Source organism: Hirundo rustica, chromosome 10 (genome assembly GCF_015227805.2).
Source record: "Hirundo rustica isolate bHirRus1 chromosome 10, bHirRus1.pri.v3, whole genome shotgun sequence".
NCBI classification, from domain to species: Eukaryota; Metazoa; Chordata; class Aves; order Passeriformes; family Hirundinidae; genus Hirundo; species Hirundo rustica.
In genome coordinates this window covers 873720-897842 of record NC_053459.1, presented here as the reverse complement: position 1 = coordinate 897842, position 24123 = coordinate 873720, and the positions used below count along the sequence as shown (strand labels likewise).

At 39.6% G+C, this 24123-nt stretch overlaps 1 protein-coding gene across 1 annotated transcript; it reads right to left on the bottom strand.

Annotated features, from left to right (window-relative positions):
• Nucleotides 1-7185: 7185 nt before the first annotated feature.
• On the bottom strand, nucleotides 7186-24058 carry RBP1 (retinol binding protein 1). Its single transcript, XM_040074015.1, has 4 exons — nucleotides 22913-24058; nucleotides 22130-22308; nucleotides 10632-10733; nucleotides 7186-7458 (listed from the first exon to the last, which is right to left on the bottom strand). The coding sequence occupies exons 1-4, from the start codon at nucleotides 22983-22985 to the stop codon at nucleotides 7405-7407; spliced, it is 408 nt and encodes a 135-aa protein (XP_039929949.1). The 5' UTR covers nucleotides 22986-24058; the 3' UTR covers nucleotides 7186-7404.
• Between the last annotated feature and the right edge of the window lie 65 nt (nucleotides 24059-24123).

The window sequence follows — 24123 nt, the reverse complement described above, 5'->3', positions numbered from 1 at the left end:
AAAATCTTCTTGTTCTGCCCAGCCGTTTAATCAACAATTATTTTTTGTCTGGTGGTATGCACCTGCTGCACAACAAAACAAAATGCATTCAGAAAAAAGTTGTAGTGGGCTCAGGAAGAGCTTTATTTCACAAAGAAATATCTCGTATGAAAAGGGCCCTTTTCTGTGCTTACCTAGTACATTTATTTTGTCTCTCATGATCCAGTGTCTTGAGGTTTGATTCTTCAGAGAGGAACTGCAATGAACTGTTGGTCAGCTCTGTGACTGAAAGTGGTGCTTATTTTGCTATTGATGATTTTGCTGTTGTGGGGCCTTTTATTCCTTTTCATTGTGCAGGGGGGACTTAAAAGAAGAACAATATTGTTTATTTGGGGATATTTTCTACATTTACCTTCACTTGACTAAGACTTGGGCATTCCCTTTTCAAATTTTTGGTGTCTAATGGGTACTGAAAACCAATCACTTCAGGGGAATATGTGACTGAGATGGTACCTAAATGTCCCTGAAGTTATACAAGCTGCAGTGGGATGTACTGTGTGACATTAATCAGACTTTCAAAGCATTTTTGTGGATGAAGAGAGATAAAGGCTCCCCTAAAAACATCCACAGGATGTTCAAGAAAATTAGGTACTTTTTAAGTGTTAATTTTAACTCCAGGTTACCTCCTTGTTTCTTTTGTTCCCAAAATACTTTGGAAAGACAGTCAAAAATAGATGCTTCCATGCTGAGAGGTGGAACCAGAATTGGAATTTTGTGTAATGAGATAATTCAAATGTCTACAAGGTGGACTTGCTGTGAGAGAAAAAGACATTATAAAGCATTGAACATACAGTGAAAAAAAAAATTATCTGAAATAATTCTCCATCTGCATTTGGGAGTCATTTTCCTTGTGTTCAATTGCACAAAAGATGACAAGAAAAGTTTCTAGTGGAAATCTGGGGCTTTTTAGTCCTTAAGGAGCTGGAACCAGACTGTTTACTGGTTATTTTGCTAGGGAACTCTGATGTTCTACTTCTTTTTTGCTTGGTTTGGTAGGGAATGATTCATCAGTTTCTGCATCATTTTGGAGTGTGAAATCTCATGTGCAGCTCTTGTTTGTCTGGCTCCTGTCAGCCCCCGTGTCTCAGACCGGCTGAAGCCAAGCTTAGGCAAAGCTGGGATGAGGTGTTACTGCTGCAGAGCATTGGGAAAGTCTGCTCTGTGCTTTTGGCTGCTTTTTAAAGTATAATAGGTCTAAAACTCCCAAGTAATTCTTTCAGAGTTAGAATTTATTGCCAGTTCCAAAGAGGAACTGAGAGAGTATCTGTGTGTATAGCTAAAATAGGAAACGTGTCGGAATGAAGGAGGAGTGATAGCTTGGCTTTCCACCTCGGGCTACTTTAGGCCATATGCTGCCCTTAAAGATCATCCTGAGTAATTTAGTGTTTCTGATGAGCATTGGCATCAGTGTGGCAGAGACTGCATTACATTGTTGTACCCAAAGCTGGGTGTGTGGAGGAGCTGCCCAGTGCTGTGTCTGAGTAAGTTCTTTCTGTGTTGCTGTAACACACATAAAATGGCACCTTTCTCTCATTTTCCTCTACAAAAATAACCTTGGAAATGTCAGCATCAAGAATGGCAACATGTTTCTTAACAGGATGAGTGAAACATCACACAGTCATTTCACAGAAGTTCAATTGAGTTGTGTTAACTTCCTCTGCATGCCCTTAGCTGAAGAGAAGCTGGAAATTGGAATGGTTATGGATGACGAGCATCAATGCCTTGGTAAGAAAATCTAAGTCAAACCACGCTGATTGCAAATTAGAAAAGGGGAGCAAGGAACTACTGTGAGTCCTGTTGCACTTGATGGAATGTTAAATTCCAGTGAGCTCCCCAATATGCTGTGGTTCTAAGCCTCACCAATTTTAATGGTGACTGCACTGCATTATAAACACTTCATTTTTGTAGTAAATCCACTGACTCGCACGAAAGAAAAATTCAGTGGGAACATCAGGATGGAGAGGAACTTTTCTGCCTAATTCCAAATTTCAGCACAATTTTGCATTAAGTCTTCATCACTCCTTGTGTTTCACACTCTGCTCTTCTGCACTGTTGTCTCGTGTAGCTGGAGTGGGACGGGAAATAAAGGCCAGTCAAACAGACACAAGAAAGCTCTGGAAGTGAGCCTAAAAATATTTAAAGGACTGGCTATTTTTGCAGTGTGCTGCTGATAATCATGTTCTATGTTTCTGCACATGCACACACAAGTTTTAAATGTTAGCTACTCTATAATGCTGATGAAATCATAAATAACTGCTCATGCTTCTACTCCAATCTGGAAATGCCAAATAGCTGAACATTTAAATAAAATATTTTAAAATTGGAATGTTCTTATCACATTATTGACCTTTTATTTGCTCAGCACCAGGATAGTGGTGTACCACAAGACAAATGGTCTCTTGTTATGTAAATAAGTGTAGAGTCAATAACCACAGATTGTTTTCTATCCTTCTTTCTTCCCTTCCTTTAATAGGAATGTTGCCATTGAAAGAGGGAATTTTATTTTGCCTCCATGGTGCAGAAACTTAATTGTCAGGCATTCTTATTGAAGGATTTGGTGAAGAACTGCAATGCCATTTTGCTTAAGTGTTCAGTGTGGATTCTTATTATCTGTTATTAATATAGAGAAGGTGCTTGCCCTGGTAATGAAATACATGGTACTGAAGGGACTCTACTTTTATGTGCACTTTTGCTAGAAAGGAGCAAATGATTTAAATAAACATTTACTTTGAAGTAAAAAAACTTCTTAAAACAGAAGTGGTTGTAGCACCCAGGTAATAATCCAAGACAAATGTGTTACTGATAGAGGGTGAAAGGATGAATAACCAGGAATCTGTTCAGTGATTACAGATGAGGCTGTCCAAAAGAGAATATAATATAAAATGATACATGCTAGGAAGTTTTATTAATGTTGCAATGGTGAACTCTTGCTTTTTACTGTCAAGTTTCATAGAGTAGAGCCAAGCAAATGACAGACGTTGATGGAAGTGGATGTACCCAGGGGAGCACATCCATTCCATGCCAGGACTCTGGTGTGCTCCAGTGCTCAGTTCCGTGGGAGACTCTTTGGGAATCTGATGCTCCTTGTTCTGAGGAATTTGCCATTCAGCCCCTGTTTATTTTACAATAAAACTGTTACACACATCATACCAAGGAACTCCTCCCCATCCTTCACAGCTGGACCGCTGCATAAATGTAGACAGTAACCCCAACTCTTATTTCAATTCTGGTTTCCATGGCTCAGATTGTAAGAGATGAAAGTAACTGAATTTATAAACTGGAAGGGGTAAAGAAAACCTGAGTGGCATGGACAAAACAGGGAATGGCTGTTTGGTGGGAGCAATTACATTATACCTGTAGGTTGTTCAAGTAAACAAATAAGTGTTTTCTCAACAATGGGAAAAGCCTGTTTTGTTTACACTTTCCATCCACACTGCTTCTGTGGGCACTGGTCTTTTCTAACAAAATACAAAATGTCTGTTTTCTGAAGGTATTGCAGTTCTGTAGAAATACAGAGTATCAAATCATGGCTGAAATTCCATTGAAGATCACGAAATAAAGTTTGATTCCTGAGTAGCAAGCAAATCTGGATATGAATTCCCTGTGAAAGTCTCGGTTACTAAGCAGTTATAAAATAGTCAGAGAGGCAGATGTTTGTCAAAAAATTGTTGAATGTTATACATTCTGTAAGCATCTATTTTATGGAGAAAGTTTTGAATTACATTTCATGTAACAGTTGTAAAAGGTTCATGGAAACAGCATGGTTAATATTGCAGGCATTAATTGGAAAGCATCATCGTGGAAGCAATGAATGAACATAATTTCCTTTTCCAAGGGAAAAGGTTGCTGCAGTTTGGTAAGAGGTTACAATTACAATGACAAGCAGTTCAAGCAAATCTATTTAAAGTTAAACATTTCTGAAGTTTCTGTATTTTCCATCCAAGACCTGTGGAAGAGCTTTGAGAGTTTGCCTTTCCTCCATAATTAGCAGCAGGTTACATTGCTCCTGCTTGATAAGCCATTAGTTATTAGTATGGTGCTAAATTTGCCCTTGTACCAAATGACCCAAAGGGGAAAAGCTGTCTGTTTGATTACAATAATAATAGCTTTTAACAATTGGATTTACTTAGCTAGATCTTAATTGATCCACTTACAACCTTCTGCAAAAAGAGTTTGTGAATGTTACACAAGACTGGAGAGAGCTGCAGGCAGAAATTAGAAGACAGCTGGTGAATTAAGGGTTATGAACTGCCAAGTTCTATTGAAGGAAAACTACATTTCAAAAAAGGTCTCAGTCGGTGCTAAGCATTAAAAAAAAAATCCTGCCAAGTTTATCTGGGGATAGTGATGTGAGCCATCACTTTATTAGTTACTTGTTTGGTTTTTTTGCTCTCCTTGGGGCTGAAGAGTAGAATGATACCTGAAGGGTGTCCATGATTATGAAATCAATAATTAGAAACTTGAAGGAAAAAAGTTTCTGTGTCCAATAATCTTTCAAGAAAAACAAATGGCTGATGCACTGAAATTTGGTAACTGGGATATCCTTGACCTTGTAGGAGATGATAAACAGCATTTTAAATAGGCAAGTGTTTGTATTTTCCCTTAAGCAGAACAGCATTTTAGCCCAAGATCCCACAGGTTTCTGATCCTTTCACTCTCCTACAACCTTTCTACCTTTTTTAATTGTAACCAGTTTTGACCTCTCCTGTTCCAAGTATCAGAAAACTCAATCCCCATGAGCCGGTGGTCTGCCTGTCTGTCAGGATATCCATTCAGCTGTGGACACACTCTTCCAGGAGAGAAAAGCAGCTTCTGCACAGACCTAGCTGCTCAGACGAAAGTATATTTCCCAGAGACTTCTTTAGCCATAAGTATTGCCAAGAAAACAAAGTTATGGGAGAATTAAAGTATTCTGTATTGCACGTCTGTAATTCTGAGTGGTATCATCCACAGATGTTGCAATGGTAACACAAGAATTTGCATGGAGAGGGAGTATTATTTACCTGTTTATGGTATTGGGATGCTTAAGTCTTCATGGATAATATCTTCTGGATACTTTCTGAAGTAAAGCAAACCCCAAAACTTTAGAAAATTGAATTAGATGTCCATTACAGCACTTCTGATGCTACACTCACAAGATACAGTACCATTGAAATACCACAGTTCATGAAGTCTACCATCCCAGCTGCGCTAACTTTAGACCTTACAATGGCTGTTTCTGAAGCTCCTTTTCTCCATGCTGTGTCCCTGCCCAAGGCAGGCAGGTTGGAACTGTGGGATCTTTGACATCCCTTCCAACCCAGGCCATTCTGTGAGTCTGATTCCATGAGTTTGTGATTCCACGTTAGATCAGGCTCACAGGTTTCCTAAACAGGTTTAATAACAGTGCATGTTTTCAAACAGTCTCTGGTTAGTGGAGGATGGCAGCATTTGTTCCATTAACATGTCTAAAATGTCTCAGTCAGCACTGAGTCCCCGGGGAAGGCAAAAGCAGGGCCAAGCACTGGAGCTGCTGCAGAGCAGGGAAGGGATGTTCCCATTTCAGAGCAGGGAAGAGGTGTTCCCATTTCAGAGCTGGGAAAGGATGTTCCCATTTCAGAGCCGGAAAGGGATATTACCATTTCAGAGCTGGGAAGGGATGTTCCCATTTCAGAGCAGGGAAAGGGATGTTCCCATTTCAGAGCTGGGAAAGGGATGTTCCCATTTCAGAGCTGGGAAAGGGATGTTCCCATTTCAGAGCAGGGAAGGGATGTTCCCATTTCAGAGCTGGGAAGGGATGTTCCCATTTCAGAGCTGGGAAGGGATATTCCCGTTTCAGAGCTGGGATGGGATGTTCCCGTTTCAGAGCTGGGATGGGATGTTTCCATTTCAGAGCTGGGAAGGGATGTTCCCATTTCAGAGCTGGAAAGGGATATTCCCGTTTCAGAGCTGGGATGGGATGTTCCCATTTCAGAGCTGGAAAGGGATATTCCCGTTTCAGAGCTGGGAAGGGATGTTCCCATTTCAGAGCTGGGAAGGGATATTCCCGTTTCAGAGCTGGGATGGGATGTTTCCATTTCAGAGCTGGAAAGGGATGTTCCCATTTCAGAGCTGGGAAGGGATATTCCCGTTTCAGAGCTGGGATGGGATGTTTCCATTTCAGAGCTGGGAAGGGATGTTCCCATTTCAGAGCTGGAAAGGGATATTCCCGTTTCAGAGCTGGGATGGGATGTTCCCATTTCAGAGCTGGAAAGGGATATTCCCGTTTCAGAGCTGGGAAGGGATGTTCCCATTTCAGAGCTGGAAAGGGATGTTCCCACTGGAGAGCAGGCTCTGCCATGGTGATTTCCCCAGTGACTGAGTCCCTGAGAATTGCTGATAACAGCTATTATAGGAGACACACAGAATTCTGGGTTACATGCTAAGGCTTTGTGAATTCAAACCTTTTTCAATTTGATGTGACCTGGTGGTGCTCACTGTACCCAGTGAATAGGTGGACGGAAATCTGGTAGTATTATTCCCCTCACTAATGTTTAATCCGTGTTCTGATTTCAACTGCCAGGCCAAGGCTCTCCTACACTCATTCTGCATGAGAACACAGGAATATGATGCGCATATAAACATCTGCAAATGATACTGTACAAAGCAATGCTGGTCTCATCTTCTTTGTGGTGTGTGTAGAGTTATAGTTTCTAGTTATGATCTTAGTGTCCCCAGAACAAGGGGGGAAAAAAAAAAAAAAAAAAAAAAAAAAAGCATGGGCAGATATTGGCTAAAGCATTTGGGAAAGGATTGCCCCTTAGCCATGCTTTTGTAGGCATTGTTTTTTATTGTTTCTTCCAAAGTATTGATCCATAGATTTACTTGTTATGAGAAATCAGCTTTTTATTTTTGATGGAACACTTCCAGTATAGAGCTACTCCACCAGAGATAATGGTAACATTCTTACTGGCTGCAGTGAATTCAGGATTTAAGTGCAAGCTGCTTCCTACAGCTCTCATTTGCTTTCCTACAACTGCAGCTCACCATCTGAAAACAAGGCTAATGCTCTGTAAGGGTGATGTCTATTGAGAGTAAAAAAATATCTTACAAGGTCTAAACCTACAGTATCTTGTTTTATACCTAACAGTCCTTTATGACATAGTCAAGAATTATGGTATGCACACATTTAGAGAGTTTAGTATCTTTAATTGGTATTTCTAAAAATAGTATTATTTGCAGTCTTTTTTAAATTTCCTAAAAATATTTTATTCCAACTATGCAGTTCTAATGTGATCTTCATTTCTGTGTTTGCTCTTGTTGCTGCGGATGCTCAGCACTAGCATTTGGAGAGTTGGTGGCAAGTCTGTAAATTCTATTGTTCTTCACTCCTGTAGTAGCAGTAGCTCACTGCACCTTCTTAAAGACCTGCTTACAGGTGACTCCACACACTCTTATTTCCTAGGAAGAGAAAATAATTAAAAACCACAGCTTTTACTTAGGACACAAACATTATAGATTCACGTGTACATTCAGCTTAATTTGAATCCACAATTTTCTACTAAATTAGGTTGGGAGGCTTGAATGTATTTTAGCCTATTTTTTGTCGTAAAAGAAACCATCTGGTTTGGGTTTGTTTTCCGCTAAAAGGTGGAGCAAGGGAAGTTATTTTGGGATCTCAGATCTCAAAGGGCCAAATACATTCCTGGTGTATTATTTTCTATTTGCGGTGAATAGTATGCAACTGCTTTAGGCCTTTGGAATGGGCGTTCTCTATTTTGGATACATAAAGAAGTGGGGTTGGATCTCCCTCACCAGCTCTGAATCTGTGTGGTGATGACTGGTAGCTCGAGAGTACAAATTCAGAAAGGAGGGTCCACTTTAGCAGCACAGAGCTCATGGCTACAAAAGGCAGGTGACTACAGAAGATTTGCTCCAGGCTTGTCAACCAGCACAGCAGTGAGGTTTGACATTAGCCTGAGCACCCTGGATGCATAAAGCTGTTCCTGTGAGCTCCACAAGAGGTTTTCAACCCCCCCGTGCTGATCTCTGGATCTCTGTGAGCTGGGCATGAGTAGGGGCAGTTTCCATCCTGGGCTGGGATTAGTGAGGCTGCTGCTCTTTGTCTGTTCACCCATCCCTGCTCCTGAAACTCCTCAAGTCTGACCTGAGAAGTTTCAGGTGTGTGGCTGGGGCAAGGTTTAGGTGCAAGAAAAAGAAAAAAAAAAAAGAGAACTGAAGCTCTTAAGAGACATAAAGACTTATGCACAACCTAGCAAAAGAGTCATTTTCATAGAACACTTTCCAGTCAAGAGGAGACTTTTAATAAAGCTCCTGGAATATTTTGAGGAAGTTATGCACATTTCTTATGGGGGACTTTGATAAAATGACTTTAAAAAACCTTCAAGGTCAATAACCTTAACTGGCACATGTTGCTTGACCCCAATAAGAGAAAGTGCTTGATGCTGAGTTGGTGGAAGAACAGACTGATGCAGTGACTTTAGGACCTGCTCTGTTCACTCCTGCAGAGGTAACCCAGAAGAAGGAGTGTGCAATAAGGGCTGAGAGATCTGCTGACAGTGACAGAAACTCCAGGATTGCAGAAGCAATCAAAACAATAGGAAAGGGCAATGAAACTCAAAAGGAAATGGGGAATGGGCAAATAAGTCACTCACATATAAAATAAAATCTAAAAAGAACTACAAAGTACAGACCACAGAATGAAATGAAGAAAATAGGAAGTGATAAACTACTAAAGGATGTGCTCCTTCTCTCTGCAGAACTTTGAAAAGAGTAAATTAACACTTGGCTTTTTGGGTAACGTTCAACAGGATCATAAAGCTGTTGAAGTATCAATTCTTTAAAGCTAACTGCGCATTGTATCAAAGCACTCTCAGAAGGACAGGACCTAGTAATCTTAGCTGGTCAAAAATAAGATACTAAAGGGGACTCTACTGTACTTTTAATGGAGAAACCTGTATTAAAGAGGATTAGAGAAATGAAGAGGACATCTTTTGAAACTAATGAAATACAAGTGAGAAAATTAAAATATTGAGCAGTGGGCTCCAAAATACTTGGTTACTTCCTTTGCAGGCATTCTGACCTCTGCATACATGGGAGACAGATTGTGGTAAAATTTCCAAGTGCCAGTGAGTGAATGCATGAGCTGGGAGGTATGATCCAGAATTCTTCTCAGCCTTCTGAAAAGCAGCATCAGAGCAGTCAGGTTATGCTGGGCTACCTAAACTGGCACTAGATACAAGTATTTGAGCAACTGAATCTGAGTTTCTGGCTTCTAAAATCAACCTCCTGACAGGGACAAGTCTAGAAAGTGCTCTAGGCACGGAGTTCCATGGCCAGGCTGTGTGGCTAGAGCAGGAATTAGAGTAAGGACAGCAGAAAGCAGGGCTGAAGGAATTGGTGCTGGGGACAGAATATGGAAAGAGATAATGCCTGGGAGCTGGCAAAGGCCAGAAAGCAAGCTGCCAGTCCAGAGAAATCCAAGAGCAACTGGTGCTATTGTTTGTGCAGGAGAATGTCCAGATGTGCAGGACTGAGGGCAGCCAGGAATGAGCTGAACTTTGGGCCAGGAATTGAGACAGGCAACTGGGAGCTGGCTGCCAGCAGAGAAGCTGGAAGGGCTGGAACCTGCTGTCATGGCCCTGCCTGCTGTGCAGCTGGGAGGAGTATGGAAATACTGAAAGGTGCCTCTTGGAGGGAGTGTGCATGCACAGGAAATTTCGGCATCTCCTTTTCATCGCTGCCTCCCCTCCTCTAGGTGAGCCCATGGCCTCGGCTACAAAGCCCTCACTTACACAGCAACCTTCTCCCTGCCTGTGCTGCACCAAGGCCAGGTGGGAAGATCTGTCATATCCATTTCTCTCCTAAACTGGATTCTGTGACCGCCAATACTTCCTCCAAATTATGTTTAGTAGTAAGGGGCTTGGGGTACTTCTGCAAAGATTTCATAACTCTGCTACTGATTTGAACATTTAGAAGATATCCATTTAGCTTGCCGAATGCTAATAGTACTGCACAGTGAGGAGAAATGGAGGTTGTAGTTTATTATCCCAGCAGGAACACTGCCTTTTACCCACACTAATGAGAGAGTGAGGATGCTATGAAGAGTTATAGGACAAAAGAACAGGCATCTTCTTTCAGGTCCTGTTAATTTAGAAAGATAAAAATCATGATCTGAGAAAAACATCCGTTTCAAAAGCTTAATTGCTGTTTTAGTTCTCTAGGCTATAATGTAGCGTGGCCTGTAATTATTTTAAAAGAACAATGGTGTATTTTTCCCTTACTGGTGAGTGCACAGTTTCACAGCTCCCATACTGAGTATTTTACAGACTGTGAGGGACATTCTGGTAAATGTCTTCCTCGTGTGAACATTTCAGTGTGGTGAGTCTGGACAGACACTGAGCACAAAAATAGCATTTGAAATTGTCAGGGACAATTTCAGGGACATAAAAACATAATGACAGCAAATGAAATTGTTGCTTTAGAGACAAGTTGAATGCTGCACCAATACACAATTATGTCAAAGTAAGCCAAAATGACATAGCACATTCCTTGCTGTGTTATATCTAACCATTTTAATGGAGGGGCATTCAAAACCTCTTACATGATCTTACCAGGTGCATTTCATCTCCTTCAATCCACTGGGTCCAACCACGGCCTTCCTTCTCTCCATTCTGTACACAAAGCAGCTTATCTCCATCCCAAGACACAGTGGTCTAACAAAACAGACATGTTTGGTATTACCGTAATATTCTCTGATATTATGATTAGTTTCTGTGAAGCAAAACTTATCTCTAATGATAAGTGTATCTCACAAAAAGAATGATTGGAGAGCATTGTACCACTTAGGATAATTACCAAAGAAATGAGCTTGAAAGTTGCTGCCCAATTGCCTGCCAAAAATTGGAGGGATGAGATTAAGAAAAAAAAATCATCAAAACCATTGTGTAAGAACAGACTCCTCTCTCCCTGCTGAAAAATGCAGCAGACAAAGGGTCCTGCAGCCCAATGCTGTATTTGCAAAAGGAGCTGAAAACTTAAGATCCAGTTTGTTTTTTTCACCCTAAGAACAACTCCCCAGCTGCTCTACCTGAAAACAAGTCCCATTTCCTGGCACTATGGCTCTATGAATACTGAGCTGGATTTCCTCACATCTCAGCCTGCCTTCCTTCACCAAGCAGAATGGTTTGGAAGCATCAGCAAGTTGGTAACTTTGCCAGCATCCTGCTTTTTACAGCTGAGGCTGGGGAACTACCAGGACTCACTGAGTAAGTCAAGAGTCAGGTCCAGTAATCAATACTGCATTTCTGTGAATATTGGCGCTGTCCTGAGGGGTTCAGTAAAACCTGATTTCATAAAACTCCTTCACTGTGTGACAGTGCATCCTGCAGCCTATTCCTCTGGTTAGCATTTACTGACAATTTGCCTTTCCTGTGTCCCTAAGACAAAGAGAAGCAATGCTCCGTAAAATACTTAACAAGGGAAGAGTGGTGACAGTTTGTGCTCCGTGAGGATAGTTTAACATTAATATTAGCACATGGCCTGTAAATCAGCTTGTTTGAAGGCGCTCTGAGGACTAAACATGGAATTTACTGTCTACCTTGTAAAAGTCTTCAGCCACTGCTTGCGTGAGCAGTCAGATATGGAGAGATGATGAATTCTGATGTCATTAAGGGACACTTACTTCATCTATCCTGTGTAGTTCCTAAGAGAAGAAGTCAACCTACATTCTTCCTTCTGGTAACTAACACTCAAACACTCAAAACCTATCCAGTCTTATTTATTTCGTCTGTGTATGTCACCAACAATTAGTTCTTAAATAAACATGACAGCCACTATCTTTGAATGAGTGCAGGCAGCAGTCTCCTCCCGTGGGAAGCTTTAGACTAAACCAGCATGGAAAATTAATCACTCCAAGAGTGCCAGGATAGATAATCATGGGCAAGGCAATGCGATTGATCCTATCAGTCTCTCTGCACCACATGGGGGCTCTAAGAGACAAACTCACATGTCCTTGCTAAAAATCTCTCTAATTTAGAAAATGCATTCACAAATTCTTCAGTTATCTTTTGTAAAGTGATATATTTAAACCGAGCAGTAGATAACATTTTATGAAACCGTACCCTTTTAATGAAAAAAAATGCTAATGCAGGAAGGAACAACACATTTCGGTAAAGCTGTAGTTAATGTGATCACCATAACCTAAATGCTCTCCCATATCTGAATCTGCACACATCCACCAAAGAGATAGAAGACAACAAATAATAGGAATCAAAGTGAATAATGTTTAATTTTAAAGTCAATATATCTAAAAATTTCTGATTCTAAAAAATGAATATAACAGAAAATGAATGATGATCTGTAGATGTGAGAGATATACTGTGGAATGAAGTATTTGTATGTGGAACTTTGCTTAGTAACTGCATTTATGTATATCCATTGAGTATTCACTCAGCATAGATTAATCTTTACTCTAGCTTAACAGTTAAATTTGGTGGGTTTATATGTGAATTCAGAGGCAATACACCATGATAAAGTAGGATCCAATTTTGAACATTAGTAGGACTAATAAAGTCAGTTGCGAGTGTTATACTGACAGTACACTTGGGGGAAATTGAGAAATATTTGTAGCAGCACAAGGAAATGTTAACTTTTTAGCCTCCAAGGGTGATTGAAATTGTTCCATCTCAGAAAACAACACGCTTTTTTCTCAGGATTTTTTGTTTTTCCAGTCAAGATTAGAAATTGCTTTTTGCAAGCTGGTGATAACCACAAAGAGTCCAAACCCACAGACATTAACCAAGCTGTCTCATAGACAATATTCTCAGGTATCCTCTGCCTTCCCTTTGAGAAATAAAAATACTGAGGGGATATGAGCAAACCACACAATTCCTGATTTCTGTATGTAGCTGTTTTGCTCCAAAGGTTATAAAGGGCAGAGTACATTGCAAGAGAACATAATGTCATTTTCTTTGTTAGCAGTAACAACCACTTTGTGATGGTAAGATTAATCACTGGCATCTCTATCCTTTCTTCAGGTCAAACTGTAATGTCTCAATGTCTCTTTTATTAAACTAATACACTAAATAAGAAATTCTCTTTTTGCTCAGATTTAAGCATGTCCTTCCACCCCAAATATCTCTACTGAGACACACAGTGAGTGTTAGCTGAGGTTGAAGTCACTCTGGCTGTTAACGTGCACTGGCTGCTGCCAACCTTCTCCCTTCTAAAACACCTAAATCAGAGCAACACTTGCTTTACAACATTCCCAAATATTGGAATCAGGACATAAAACCAATACTGCAGAAATACTGTAGGGCAAACGCTGTATATGTAATCTCTCTTGCTGTATACAAGAACAAGGATTTATTTTTGAGGACTGGATCAGGATATTACCATGGCACGTATAATCAGGAGCCAAGCACTTGCAGACTGCTAAGGCAGCTCTGTGTAACCTTTTGGTTCTTCCTGGCACACTCTCAAGATAAACACTTTTACGTAAAGCTACTTTTCTTTGAAAAGTATGCCTTTGTAAAGAACCTTGTTTGCCCCCATTTTGGTAATAACATTACCTAAGGGCTGCCTGATTACAGAGCTGCTGCCACCTGCCCAGAATGACTTAAAATCCTTGCCAAGGTTTGGGGGACACGGCAGCCCAGGCACACAGCTCCTGCTCCTTATCCTCTTCCACAAGAGGGGGAAGAGGCTGACAAACTTGAGGGCCACTGGAAAGCTGCAGTTTCTAGTAACAGAACCAGCCAGCTGAACATGGAGCATTTCTCTAAAACGGAACTCTGCCTTTTTGAGCATCTTGTACTACTTGATAAAAAATGGAAGGCGTTTATTCCTTTCAACAACATAGTGCACAATCTAGTTCACCATAAGTGAGCTTAAATCTTGCTCACTTATCACCTGCTCATATTTAACCCTAAGCTGAACACTTCCTAGGTCATGTGCATGTAATTCTGTAGGAAACTTCAACAGAGAATGGTGATGGGTGCAATTAGTCAGGAGTACTACCAATAATACTAAAGGAACACCAGAAATGGTGACCAAGAGAGTCTTGCCTCAATTTAACTCTTCCCAAAAAATCCAACCACCAATATTGCACATTTTTCAGATTATGTACACTTTGTTCTTGAGATGTAGTACTAGAGAATGGAGATCATCTGGGAAGTGAAAAAGCCTTTGAAGCCTGAGGACACAAAAAATGTTCAAATTTTCTTTAGTTTTATGGTATGGTTTCTGTAGCATTTTTTTTTTTGGTGTACTTTGATATTCTCCTTGCATTACTTAGGCATCTGCATACTTTTGTTAGTGATTTAATCTCTTTTTGTTATGAAGTTTTAAATTCATACACATAGCACTGAATATTAAAGTTGGAGGAAATTATAATTATTGTCATTACTGTTTCCAGTTACGAGACAAGGTAGATTATTAAATGAAATATTTACTAACTGCTGAAAAAATTGACTAAGTTATCTGCTTTTTCTTTAGCAGTAGCAACTGTAGCGAAATGTACAATTTCAGCTTTCAGTGGCAAATCATCCTGACCCACAGGCAGAAGACAGCGACTTTTGTAATTTACTGAAATAGTCATCAAACACGTTATCAGAGTACTTTGCATTTGCCAGTGAGGTCTAAGTGCAAAGACATTTGGTGCTGGCTCTATTTCTCATTCCCCTGCTGGCAATTCCCGCGTGCCTGCCTGGGTCAGGGCTTGACAGCTGAGGGTACAGAATGGATTTTACAGATGAATGGAAGAAAATAACTTTTTTTTCAAGCAGTTAATGAACATTTTTTGTTAGTGCTACATAGATTTTTGACACATTGTCTTTACAAGTATGAATTGCAGCTCCCACCTTTCATCAAAAATATGTTATTGATTTCCTATCTGCAGCAGAAACACAGCAGCATCAGTTTCTATTTTTCTCCTGCCTGCCTCTGAGTGTTGTCTATATATGGACAAGCTATATATTGTCTATATATGCAAAGCTAGGTGTGCACCACACTCCCTGCTCCATCTCCATCCTGTAATTCTCTGCTTGGGAGAACGACAGCCCATTTTACAACCATAACTATGATCTAAGAAGGATTAAAAAATGGAAAGTATTTTTTTTTTTTAGGTCAGATGAAACTGAAAAATCCATTTTGAACTGTGTCTTGTAAATAACACCAAAGAAAGCATCCTAGAACTTTTGGTCAAACACAGCAATATCTCCAACAAGGTAACAACTTCTCAAGATAAACCATTTCATCTCTACTAAGTATCAAAGTGATACAAAACCCTCTTGGAAGCAGGTTTTGGGGGGAAAAATTGAAATGCTGACAGAAAAGACTCATGTTGATGTCCCAGATAAAGTCCAATATAACTCTGAGGGGGAATTCTGCCAGGTGGTCACTCCCTATGGCCTCTGTGCAGGAGGCTGCTCCAGGGGGTACAGCCACAGGCACCTCTCTCCCTGAAATTCCTTTTGTCTCATCATGTCTGCATCTGGAAGTTCAGAAACAGAAACTACTGAGAAAATGACAACAAACCCAACAGAAGAATTGCTGGAAGGATTCCCGGCCTTTATCTCCAGATTCTGGTGCTGGCCAAAGGCTGAACCTATTTAGCCATACTGCAGCTCAGTCACAGCAAAGTCTCCTTTGCTTCAGTCATTGTCAGCATCTCCAGGGGTAGCACTGCTAGAAAAGGGGCTTAGGATTGGATTGAAAAATTTTAGATGAAAGGTAAACTGTTGTCAGATAGGATCAGATCCTAAATGCTCCAATTCCTCATTTTGAATCCTTGCTCACAAGAGCAACAGAGCAAAGCAAAGACGAGATATGTTCCAGGGAGTAGGAAAGTGAAGCTGCAAAGCTCTGGGCTATGCAGCTGACAATATGTGAGGGGAGGAGGAGAATCAGTATTTTGGACAGTGCATATTCTTCTATTTCTTAGGAATGGTGGCTTTTTTTTCTTACTGGAATAAAATTGTATACAAATAATACAAAAATAGGAAAACTTGTGTATATCCCAAGCCAGAAAAAAGAGTAAAACCCATCACATCCAATTCACTCTGTGCAAAGATCAGAATCGATTCTAAGACACTTTACGTTTAAATTAATGGCTAAAACTGATTTATCCCCTGTGTAATTTTAGGAAGATGCAATTGTACATAACACTAATGATTTTTCATTCAAAATCGGAATTTTTAAGCCTGGTTCTCAGCTTTTCAGCTGATTCTGATTGCACTTTCTGCATTTGTAATTCTCAGAGCCTTTTAGAGTTCACAAAAAGCTGATGTGCTAAACCTATCCAAACCCACTTTCGCTGCAGAGCTTCAGTATGGCAGCAGCAGTTCTGTGAATAACAAGCTCCAAAGCTTCTACCCAGCCTTGTGTTTTAGGCATGAATCCAGCCCTGAAAAATGTGAAGTTTATGACATTTATATGACTAAAGATTCCAATCATCATCTAACTTGCTATTACCATGCAAATGTGCTGAGCACATCACTGCCAGGCAGTAACTAATGCCCAAGCAGCAAGCAGCATGGGACAAGGCAGGAAAAAGGAAACTGCTTCTCCTCATTGAGGCACAGACAGAAGGGACCAGAGTCCATCCTGACAGAGCCTGAGACAGACCCAGGATGGACTTCTGCTCTTTGGAGCCTCAGAGGGGTTGACTGGAAGATTTTTCTTCATCACTTGTTGAGAGCAGTTTGTGAAGCGCCAGAAATACCAACAGAAAACTATCATAAAGTCTACCTCCCCTCCCTCCCCCCAATAAAAAATTCAGGGTTATGCCAATGAGGAACTGGGGGAAATTACGGCAAAGAGACAGGAGGCACTAAATCTGAGAGAAGACCAGCCACAGCAACAGTGATTCTAGAATAATGCTTGTTCCACCGAAGTACAGGAGAAAATACTTACAAGTCCAAAAGGGCAGCACTGGAAGAGTAAAGAAATAAAACAGCTAAATCAGAGGGATCGAGTAAAGACATATTGCTGATCTTGCATCTTACTAGACAGGCACCATTTATTTTGAATCTTCTCACCCTGTGGGAGATCTCTCCTGCAATTCCATCTACTGGAATGTTGTTTGTTGTTGTTTTTCTGGCAGCAAAGTCTTAATTCCCAAACCTGCTCAGAACTGGATTAACAGCTGTGAATTCCATTTGTGGAACAGAGGAATCTGCCTAAATAGTTAAATAAGCTTCATGAACCATGTGATTTTGTAACAGGGCTTTATTCTGACCTTGCAGTGGTATAAATCAAATTATGGCCAGAACAACAACCTCCACTGCAGTTTTCCTGAATACAAACCTGAGTGGAATCAGTGTCACATTAGGCACGTTTATTAATTAAAACAGAGCCATGATCAGTCCTTGTGCGGCTGTTTTCAACACTAAATGACATTTCTCATGGTAAGATGTATTCCAGATCTGATGAGGGAAATCCATAACTCCCAAATCCTCCTCACCCTACCACACCCCAGCAAGTCTTAACTAGGACTACAAGTTCTGTTAGTTCCAATAAAGGAACTCTGAACACCCACTTGATAATTTATTCACGGTCATATCCCATTTTTATGCAGGTTTATATGTCTAAATGGTTAAGATGTATTATTTCCCATGTTCAGTTTAAAATTCTTGCAGTTTTCTCTGTTTCCCAGTTCCCTGCCTTTGTCATTTCATTTCCTGCTTCAACAGAAGAAGAAAATCACCGTATCAGAAAGCACAAGGTTCTGAGCTACCAAAGCACCTCTCATATGCTGGGACAAATATTCAGTTATAACACAACTCTTCTCAGTTATCCAAGAAATTCCTCTTCTTTTAGAATTCTGCTCCTCTTCTATTTAGAAGATAAAATCTTTCTTGAGTTTTTAACAGATCACTTGCCCTTAGTCTCTGTCATAAGAGATTAATTCTGCATAGTGTAAGATAAAGCAATTCAGTCTTTCAAATGCCTGAACAGCAGAGAATAATTATAATGCAAAAGTTTCTTTTGAGTTTAGCAGCAGAATCATTAGAAAACTAAAAATTTTAAGAAAGTGATTTTTGCATCTGAGCTATCCAATTTTCAATCTGCTTTGATTCATTGGATGCAAAGACTTGCAATCTGAAACTTCAGCCTTTGTTTCAGCATTTTAAGGTTTTTCAGTAAACTTTTTCATAATATCGTTACTAAACACTAAGTAAGTTACACTGAAGGAACAGGAGGCTTATGTGCCTTGTTCCTATGTGCTGGTACATATTTGACACTGTAGATGTTTCACCAGCTTGCACTGGTTATGACTGACAGTGAGAAAGGGAAGCACAGCTCTGTGCTGATGAATGAGACATACTTTCAGAGATGGTTTTGGATTGTTTCAATAAGGTCTTCCTCTTGCCCACACAGTAAGTTTTTGACAGTAATGTTTATATACATGAAACAAAGTTTCATACTAGAGCAACACCTGAGACACTAAATTAATAACAACGTGAGATTGTAGAAATTCTCTTTAAAATTGAGACGATTTCATGAAGAGACTGGAGCTTCACTGAGAATTAGGATATCAGGATCAAAGACTTGGTGTGAGAAATACCAAAGCCAGAGCTCTCCATTTAACTTTAAATTTGTCTCAGAACACTCTCCATCTCCAATCTGTGGCCAATTAAACTATGAACAAACTCTTCAAAGCAGTAGAAACTTGACTACATGCTCCAATTTACATCATGTGAGAAAAAATACCACACAAATTAATGTTCTAGACTTCTTTCTACACTATCTAATGTACACCTTGGAACATTAGCAAAGAATGAAAGATGCTCCTGAAAATGCAAACTTTCATTTTACGTTTGTACTTGAAACTGTGGGCCTAACATTTCTAAGTCTGAAGAGATTTTAGCCTGCTAGCAGTGCTAACTGTTTCCCAACGGAAAAGTTCTCGAGAAAACCTCTTCTCAAACCATCTTGGCAAAACAACTATCTTTCCCAAAACAATCTTTCTCCAGGTGTTGTTTTGCTGTTTCTCTAGTTTCACCAATGGGATTGAGAGGTGTTGTTCCTATTCACCAATCATGGTAAGTCTGTATCAGAACACCTTATAAAAGGTAGTAAGAATTAGACAATAAAGGATTCTATACTCTTTGCTTTCTGAAATACTTTCATCTTTCTTTTGTGTCCTACAGCGACATGAAACTGCCAAGTTTTTAACAACTCTGGATAGTTAAGTATGTCTGAAGTTGCAGAAGGATCTCTTTCACAAAATTGCCAAGTGGATAGATTTAACTTTTATCTAGGAGATCTGATCCCAGTGGAAAGCCCAAGGAGCATTGATACCAACTGTCATTTGTGATCTCCCCTGTGGTCAACTATCCCATCTTTGGTTTTGCTGAACACAGAAACAGCATCTTTAACTAAACTGCAGGGCATTAGAATTTCCAAAGCAGCAAATTTTCACTTCCCAACAGAAACCACATCCTAAAGGACCTTATGTCACCAGCTGCTGCTCCCTCTATCCCTCAGAGAACAGTCACCCAAAAACATGTGCATGCAAGAAGGCCAGGGTGAGGGTCAGAAGAAGGACGAACTGAAATTGTTAAGGTTTATCCTTCTCAATTAACACCCTGATCCAGAAAGTTCAGACAGGCTCCCAGGGGTGACCAATAAAAATGAAAAAACCTAACTGCAAAGGAGGAGAGGGCTTGTACTATCACAAGACTATCAAGTTCCTAATGTTAAACTTCTAAATTATCAGCAAAACTTTTTAGCCTTTCCTCCTCACGGAGGTATTGATTTGGAATTACTGTAATTACTCTCTACCCTGACTGGCTCAAGGGTGTGTTTTATAACTGAAAGGTGAACACAATTTCAGTGAATTATACACAGGATCTAACCCTTTCACTGTGCTGATATTATTTTTACAGATATGTTAACTCTAGCTAGATGATATATTCTCCATTAAAAGAAAAAACAATCTATACTTCTAGTAAGAATTACTTCTAAGGTTATTTTTACTAGTCTCCTGATGATTGCTCTGCTGTATAGATTAATGTTTAATGTGTAATTTGTCTTATCCATGTTCCTTTGTACTGCTCATACATCGAGCTCCTTGGATAAAACTTGCCCAGTGGTCTGCTCAGCCCACAATATAAATAACAATAATTGATTCACAACCTCTCCCATTACACAGGCTGACTATTAATGATTAAGCCATTTATGGCATGCATTTCCACAGGCTCTACATGAACAAATGGAACACTTAAGAATTATAATCAACCTTTGCTTTCATGGTGGTTTTCTTGGTAACACCACTCAGGGAGTGGTTCAGTATCTCTTATTACCTCCATAACTCTTCTCTCACAAGACTCCTTCTGCACTGTTGGAGTAATTTTGCTGCTTAAAAACTGCAAATTTTGCCTGACATCATGGTTATCAGAGTTGGACTGAAGTCACTTCAGAAAGACAGCCTCTTGTACTGTTTTACAAAACAGAGGTCTTATGTAGAAAAGAATTCTTTAATAAGAAACTTGAACTATAAAGCGTGATGTGCTGCTACAAGCAAATGGAGCACCAGTGGCCAGTGACCTGTAAGTGTCCAGCTACAGCTGGAAACCACAAAGAAACACAGAGATCTCTGGAGGGTTGTGTGGAATTACATCCTTAAGTCCTTCTGAAAAAAACCTGAGTCAGAGTCCGTGACTAACCCTGGTTGTTTGGGGTTTTTGTTTTTTTTTTTTTTGTTTGTTTGTAACAGGCAGGAAGCTGCTGATACTTTCTGCCTCCAAGGCTGAACTAGGTTCTACTCCAAATCATCAGCTGTTGTAGTGACTGAAATTATCTCTCTCTAGTTTCTTCTTTCTGGTTTAACATTTTGAATCCTTCCCTTATCACTCAATTTAGCAAAATAGGGTAGAGAATTTTGGCTTGTTAAAAATTATAAAATAGTACTTCTTTCCACCATGCAGAGGATGGTTTAGTTCTCCTTCAGATGGGAGTTTAATGGTATTCAAGTACAGACAATGCTTACACAGGGATAGTTCTGTGCAAACACAAACCTTAGTAGCAGATGTTTCGAACACTGCTATCTTCGATGGTAATTTAATCACCTGAGTCTTAATCTTTTCTTGCGCTCATAACTGTTCAGTGAATCTGGACCTCAATATCCGGATTAAGAGCATTTCAGGAGCCAAAATCACATGATACCATTGGGGCACTTTCCTAAACACAAATGTACCTGCTCCTCCCTTCCATGAATGTTGTATTCTGCACTCTCATCAAACTTGTACCCTCTGTAACAAGGACTACAGAGGGATTTGCTGAGGCACTCAGTAGCCAACCATTCTTTTTCTCTGGTCTTCGTAATTTTTCCTTTTCCTGCCATGATCAGAGCAAAAGCAAACCTCCAAATCTTCGTGTGAGAGAAAAGCATTGGTTTTAAACAGCACTATCTTTCTCAGAATGGAAACATATTCTCTTTTATGAGATTTCTCCTCTAGAGTCCCTCCTGAGATAATTTTCTTTTATTTGTCATCTTCCTCACTGCAGAATATTGCCAGTGTCGTGCTGCCAAACAAATAGGTGAGACCTGGTATTCTCAACCTTTCCCCCTGTAAATAGATATTTATTAGTCCTAAGTTAAAAAGCAAAAAGAGCTCATAAAATAGAGCTTTTGTAAAACAAAGTCCTCAGTGTTTGCTTATTCATTTCAGTAAGATTTGTTCCAGTGGGCTAATTAATTGTGTGCTCTAATAAATACACCCAGGCAATCTTTAAGCACTTGGCTATTCTCACACTTTGACCTTGTGATCAGTGGATTTTCTCTACTGTGAAATCTTACTCATTAAAAGAGGTTCTAGAAGTGACCCTAGATGTCTTTCTGACTAACAAACATTCCATTATAAATGAGCATGGCTTCACTAAGGTTATTATTCACTGATTGATAAAATTACTTTGTGCTCCTGATTAAAATTAGCATTCCTCTAATCTACAGGCATGCCCAAAACCGTAGGTACATTGTGGCAAACTGAGAAGTACAGAAATAATTTCAGGAATAGCCAGCCAGGATGGTTAAAAGATGTGTTCTGCAAAAATCCTCAGGTTATCAATATTCCTTTCTGTCCATTTTTAAAGTTCTACTTCTTACCATGCACTTGCGATCGTCCACCCCAGACAAATCCTCCAAAAACTCCTTTCCTATATCAAATTCCATGATGTAGTTTCTAAAAGTGCTTAGCGTTTTAATGATCATATGATTCCCATTCTGAAGGATTTCTTTGTCAGGCTTTAGCAGATTTGCTATTTTTCTTACAGCAACATTTACATCTGAAAAAGAAAAAGAGTCATTTTTATCCAGAAAAGTCTTCCACAAGAAGAAGCCTGTAACTTCTAGGGAGAATTGAAATTAACAAAGATAAACAGATGTCCAAATCTTTCAAACCAGCCTCCCCATGCAGAAAAAGTCTGTAACCTAATTCTTTAAAATAACTTAATGTTTCAATTTTTTTATTATGGGGAATCTTTAAAAAATACCATTTGAATTTGACAGTTAGTAAGACCTCCAATATTTCTAGAGAGATACTAACACAACATCAAATACAAACAAAATTGCATTAAGTACTGCATGGAATCTTTATTAAATATAAAAATTTTACTGCTTTTCAAATTATAGGGAGTTTTTTTATGTTTGGAATCCACCACCTACCTCTTCAAGCTATGTAGTTTAATGTCTGTTAATGTAAGCTTCAAGATGGTAAAAAGTAGAGGCTGCTTAAGGCAAAACAGTTTTGCTATAGGCAATTCTTAAAGTGCATTTCTGAAAAAAAAATACTTCTCACAAAAGACTGTACAAAAAAACCAGATTCATGTAAAGAGTAAGACAGGTAGCATTTACTGATTATTCATTCAAGAAGTTTGAAAGGAACCTTACCCAGTGCTTTCAGATACTCCTCAAAATTGTCATTGCTGACCATTTTCCAGTACCCATTGAAGTCTGCAGGCATCCCTGCTTCAGGTGATTGTCAAAATCACAGGCTCAGAGCTGTGGGTTGATTCTGCACCACACAACTCACTGCCTTGCTTTGTGGCAAGTTTGAACCCTGGTTTCTTGTATCTCTTTTGTAGACCATGGAGCTATGCAAGTCCTTCTAATCCGATTATTGCTAAAGTGCTGCCTTAAGATCCTTCCACAAGGCTGAACCTCTGAGATTTCTAATGACAGCAGGATGACTTGATTTAAAAAGAATTAAAAATTCACTTTTCATATCACTTGTGTAAGGGAAATCCATTTTAACCATATTACCCTTCATTCTTCATGCCACTCAGAAAAAAAATGCCTTTCAAATAGCTTTAGTTTAGGATATTAGCCAAAGCTATGAATGTGTTTATCTCGTGTTTTTTGAGTTAAATTCTTCTTTTTTGAATAGTTTCACTACTTTATGCTTTCTTTCAAGAACACAGTCATACAGACCCCTTCAGTCAAAGCCATTTGTGTCTGGTATTCCCTTAACTTGTTCCACAAGCACCTGAATCCTAGAGAGCCACCAGTGGAAGCTGCTTGGCCAGCTGGGGGCTCAGAAGGACCAGTTAGGTGGAAACTTGTATTGGGAAGCAGCGGTTACTCTGCACAGTGATAAATGCTACATCACTGCTGCATTAATGCTTTCAGTTAAGGAACTCTGAAACATAGAGGGAGCACTTTATAGAGTTCTGTATTCTCTGAAAGTGACTCCTGTCAGAAATGAGAGACACTGAACCAGCATAACAGGCAGCCAGCACAGAGGAGCATGGATTTTCCCTGCTAACATCAGAGCTCAAGTACTGAGCCTCTCAGATGTTTTTGCATATGGTACAACTCAAGCCCCTATTGGATATTTTATCTACTCTGGGGCTTTGGCAAGTGCTTGCTCTTAAGAACACTCTATATCAGAGAAGAAAAGAAACCCACTTTAAATGTGGGCATGAGGACTGTTATTTGAGAACCTGAAGCCTTAGAAGTGGCAGAAATAGTATGTGCATTTTTTAAGTGCTTACGTGAAAGAAAGATTGATTTCCATCTCTTGGCCAAATTGCCAAAAATCAAAAAAGTTATTCAGGGTCCTATAAAGTCAAAGTTTAGAAGTAATATATATTGAAACATAT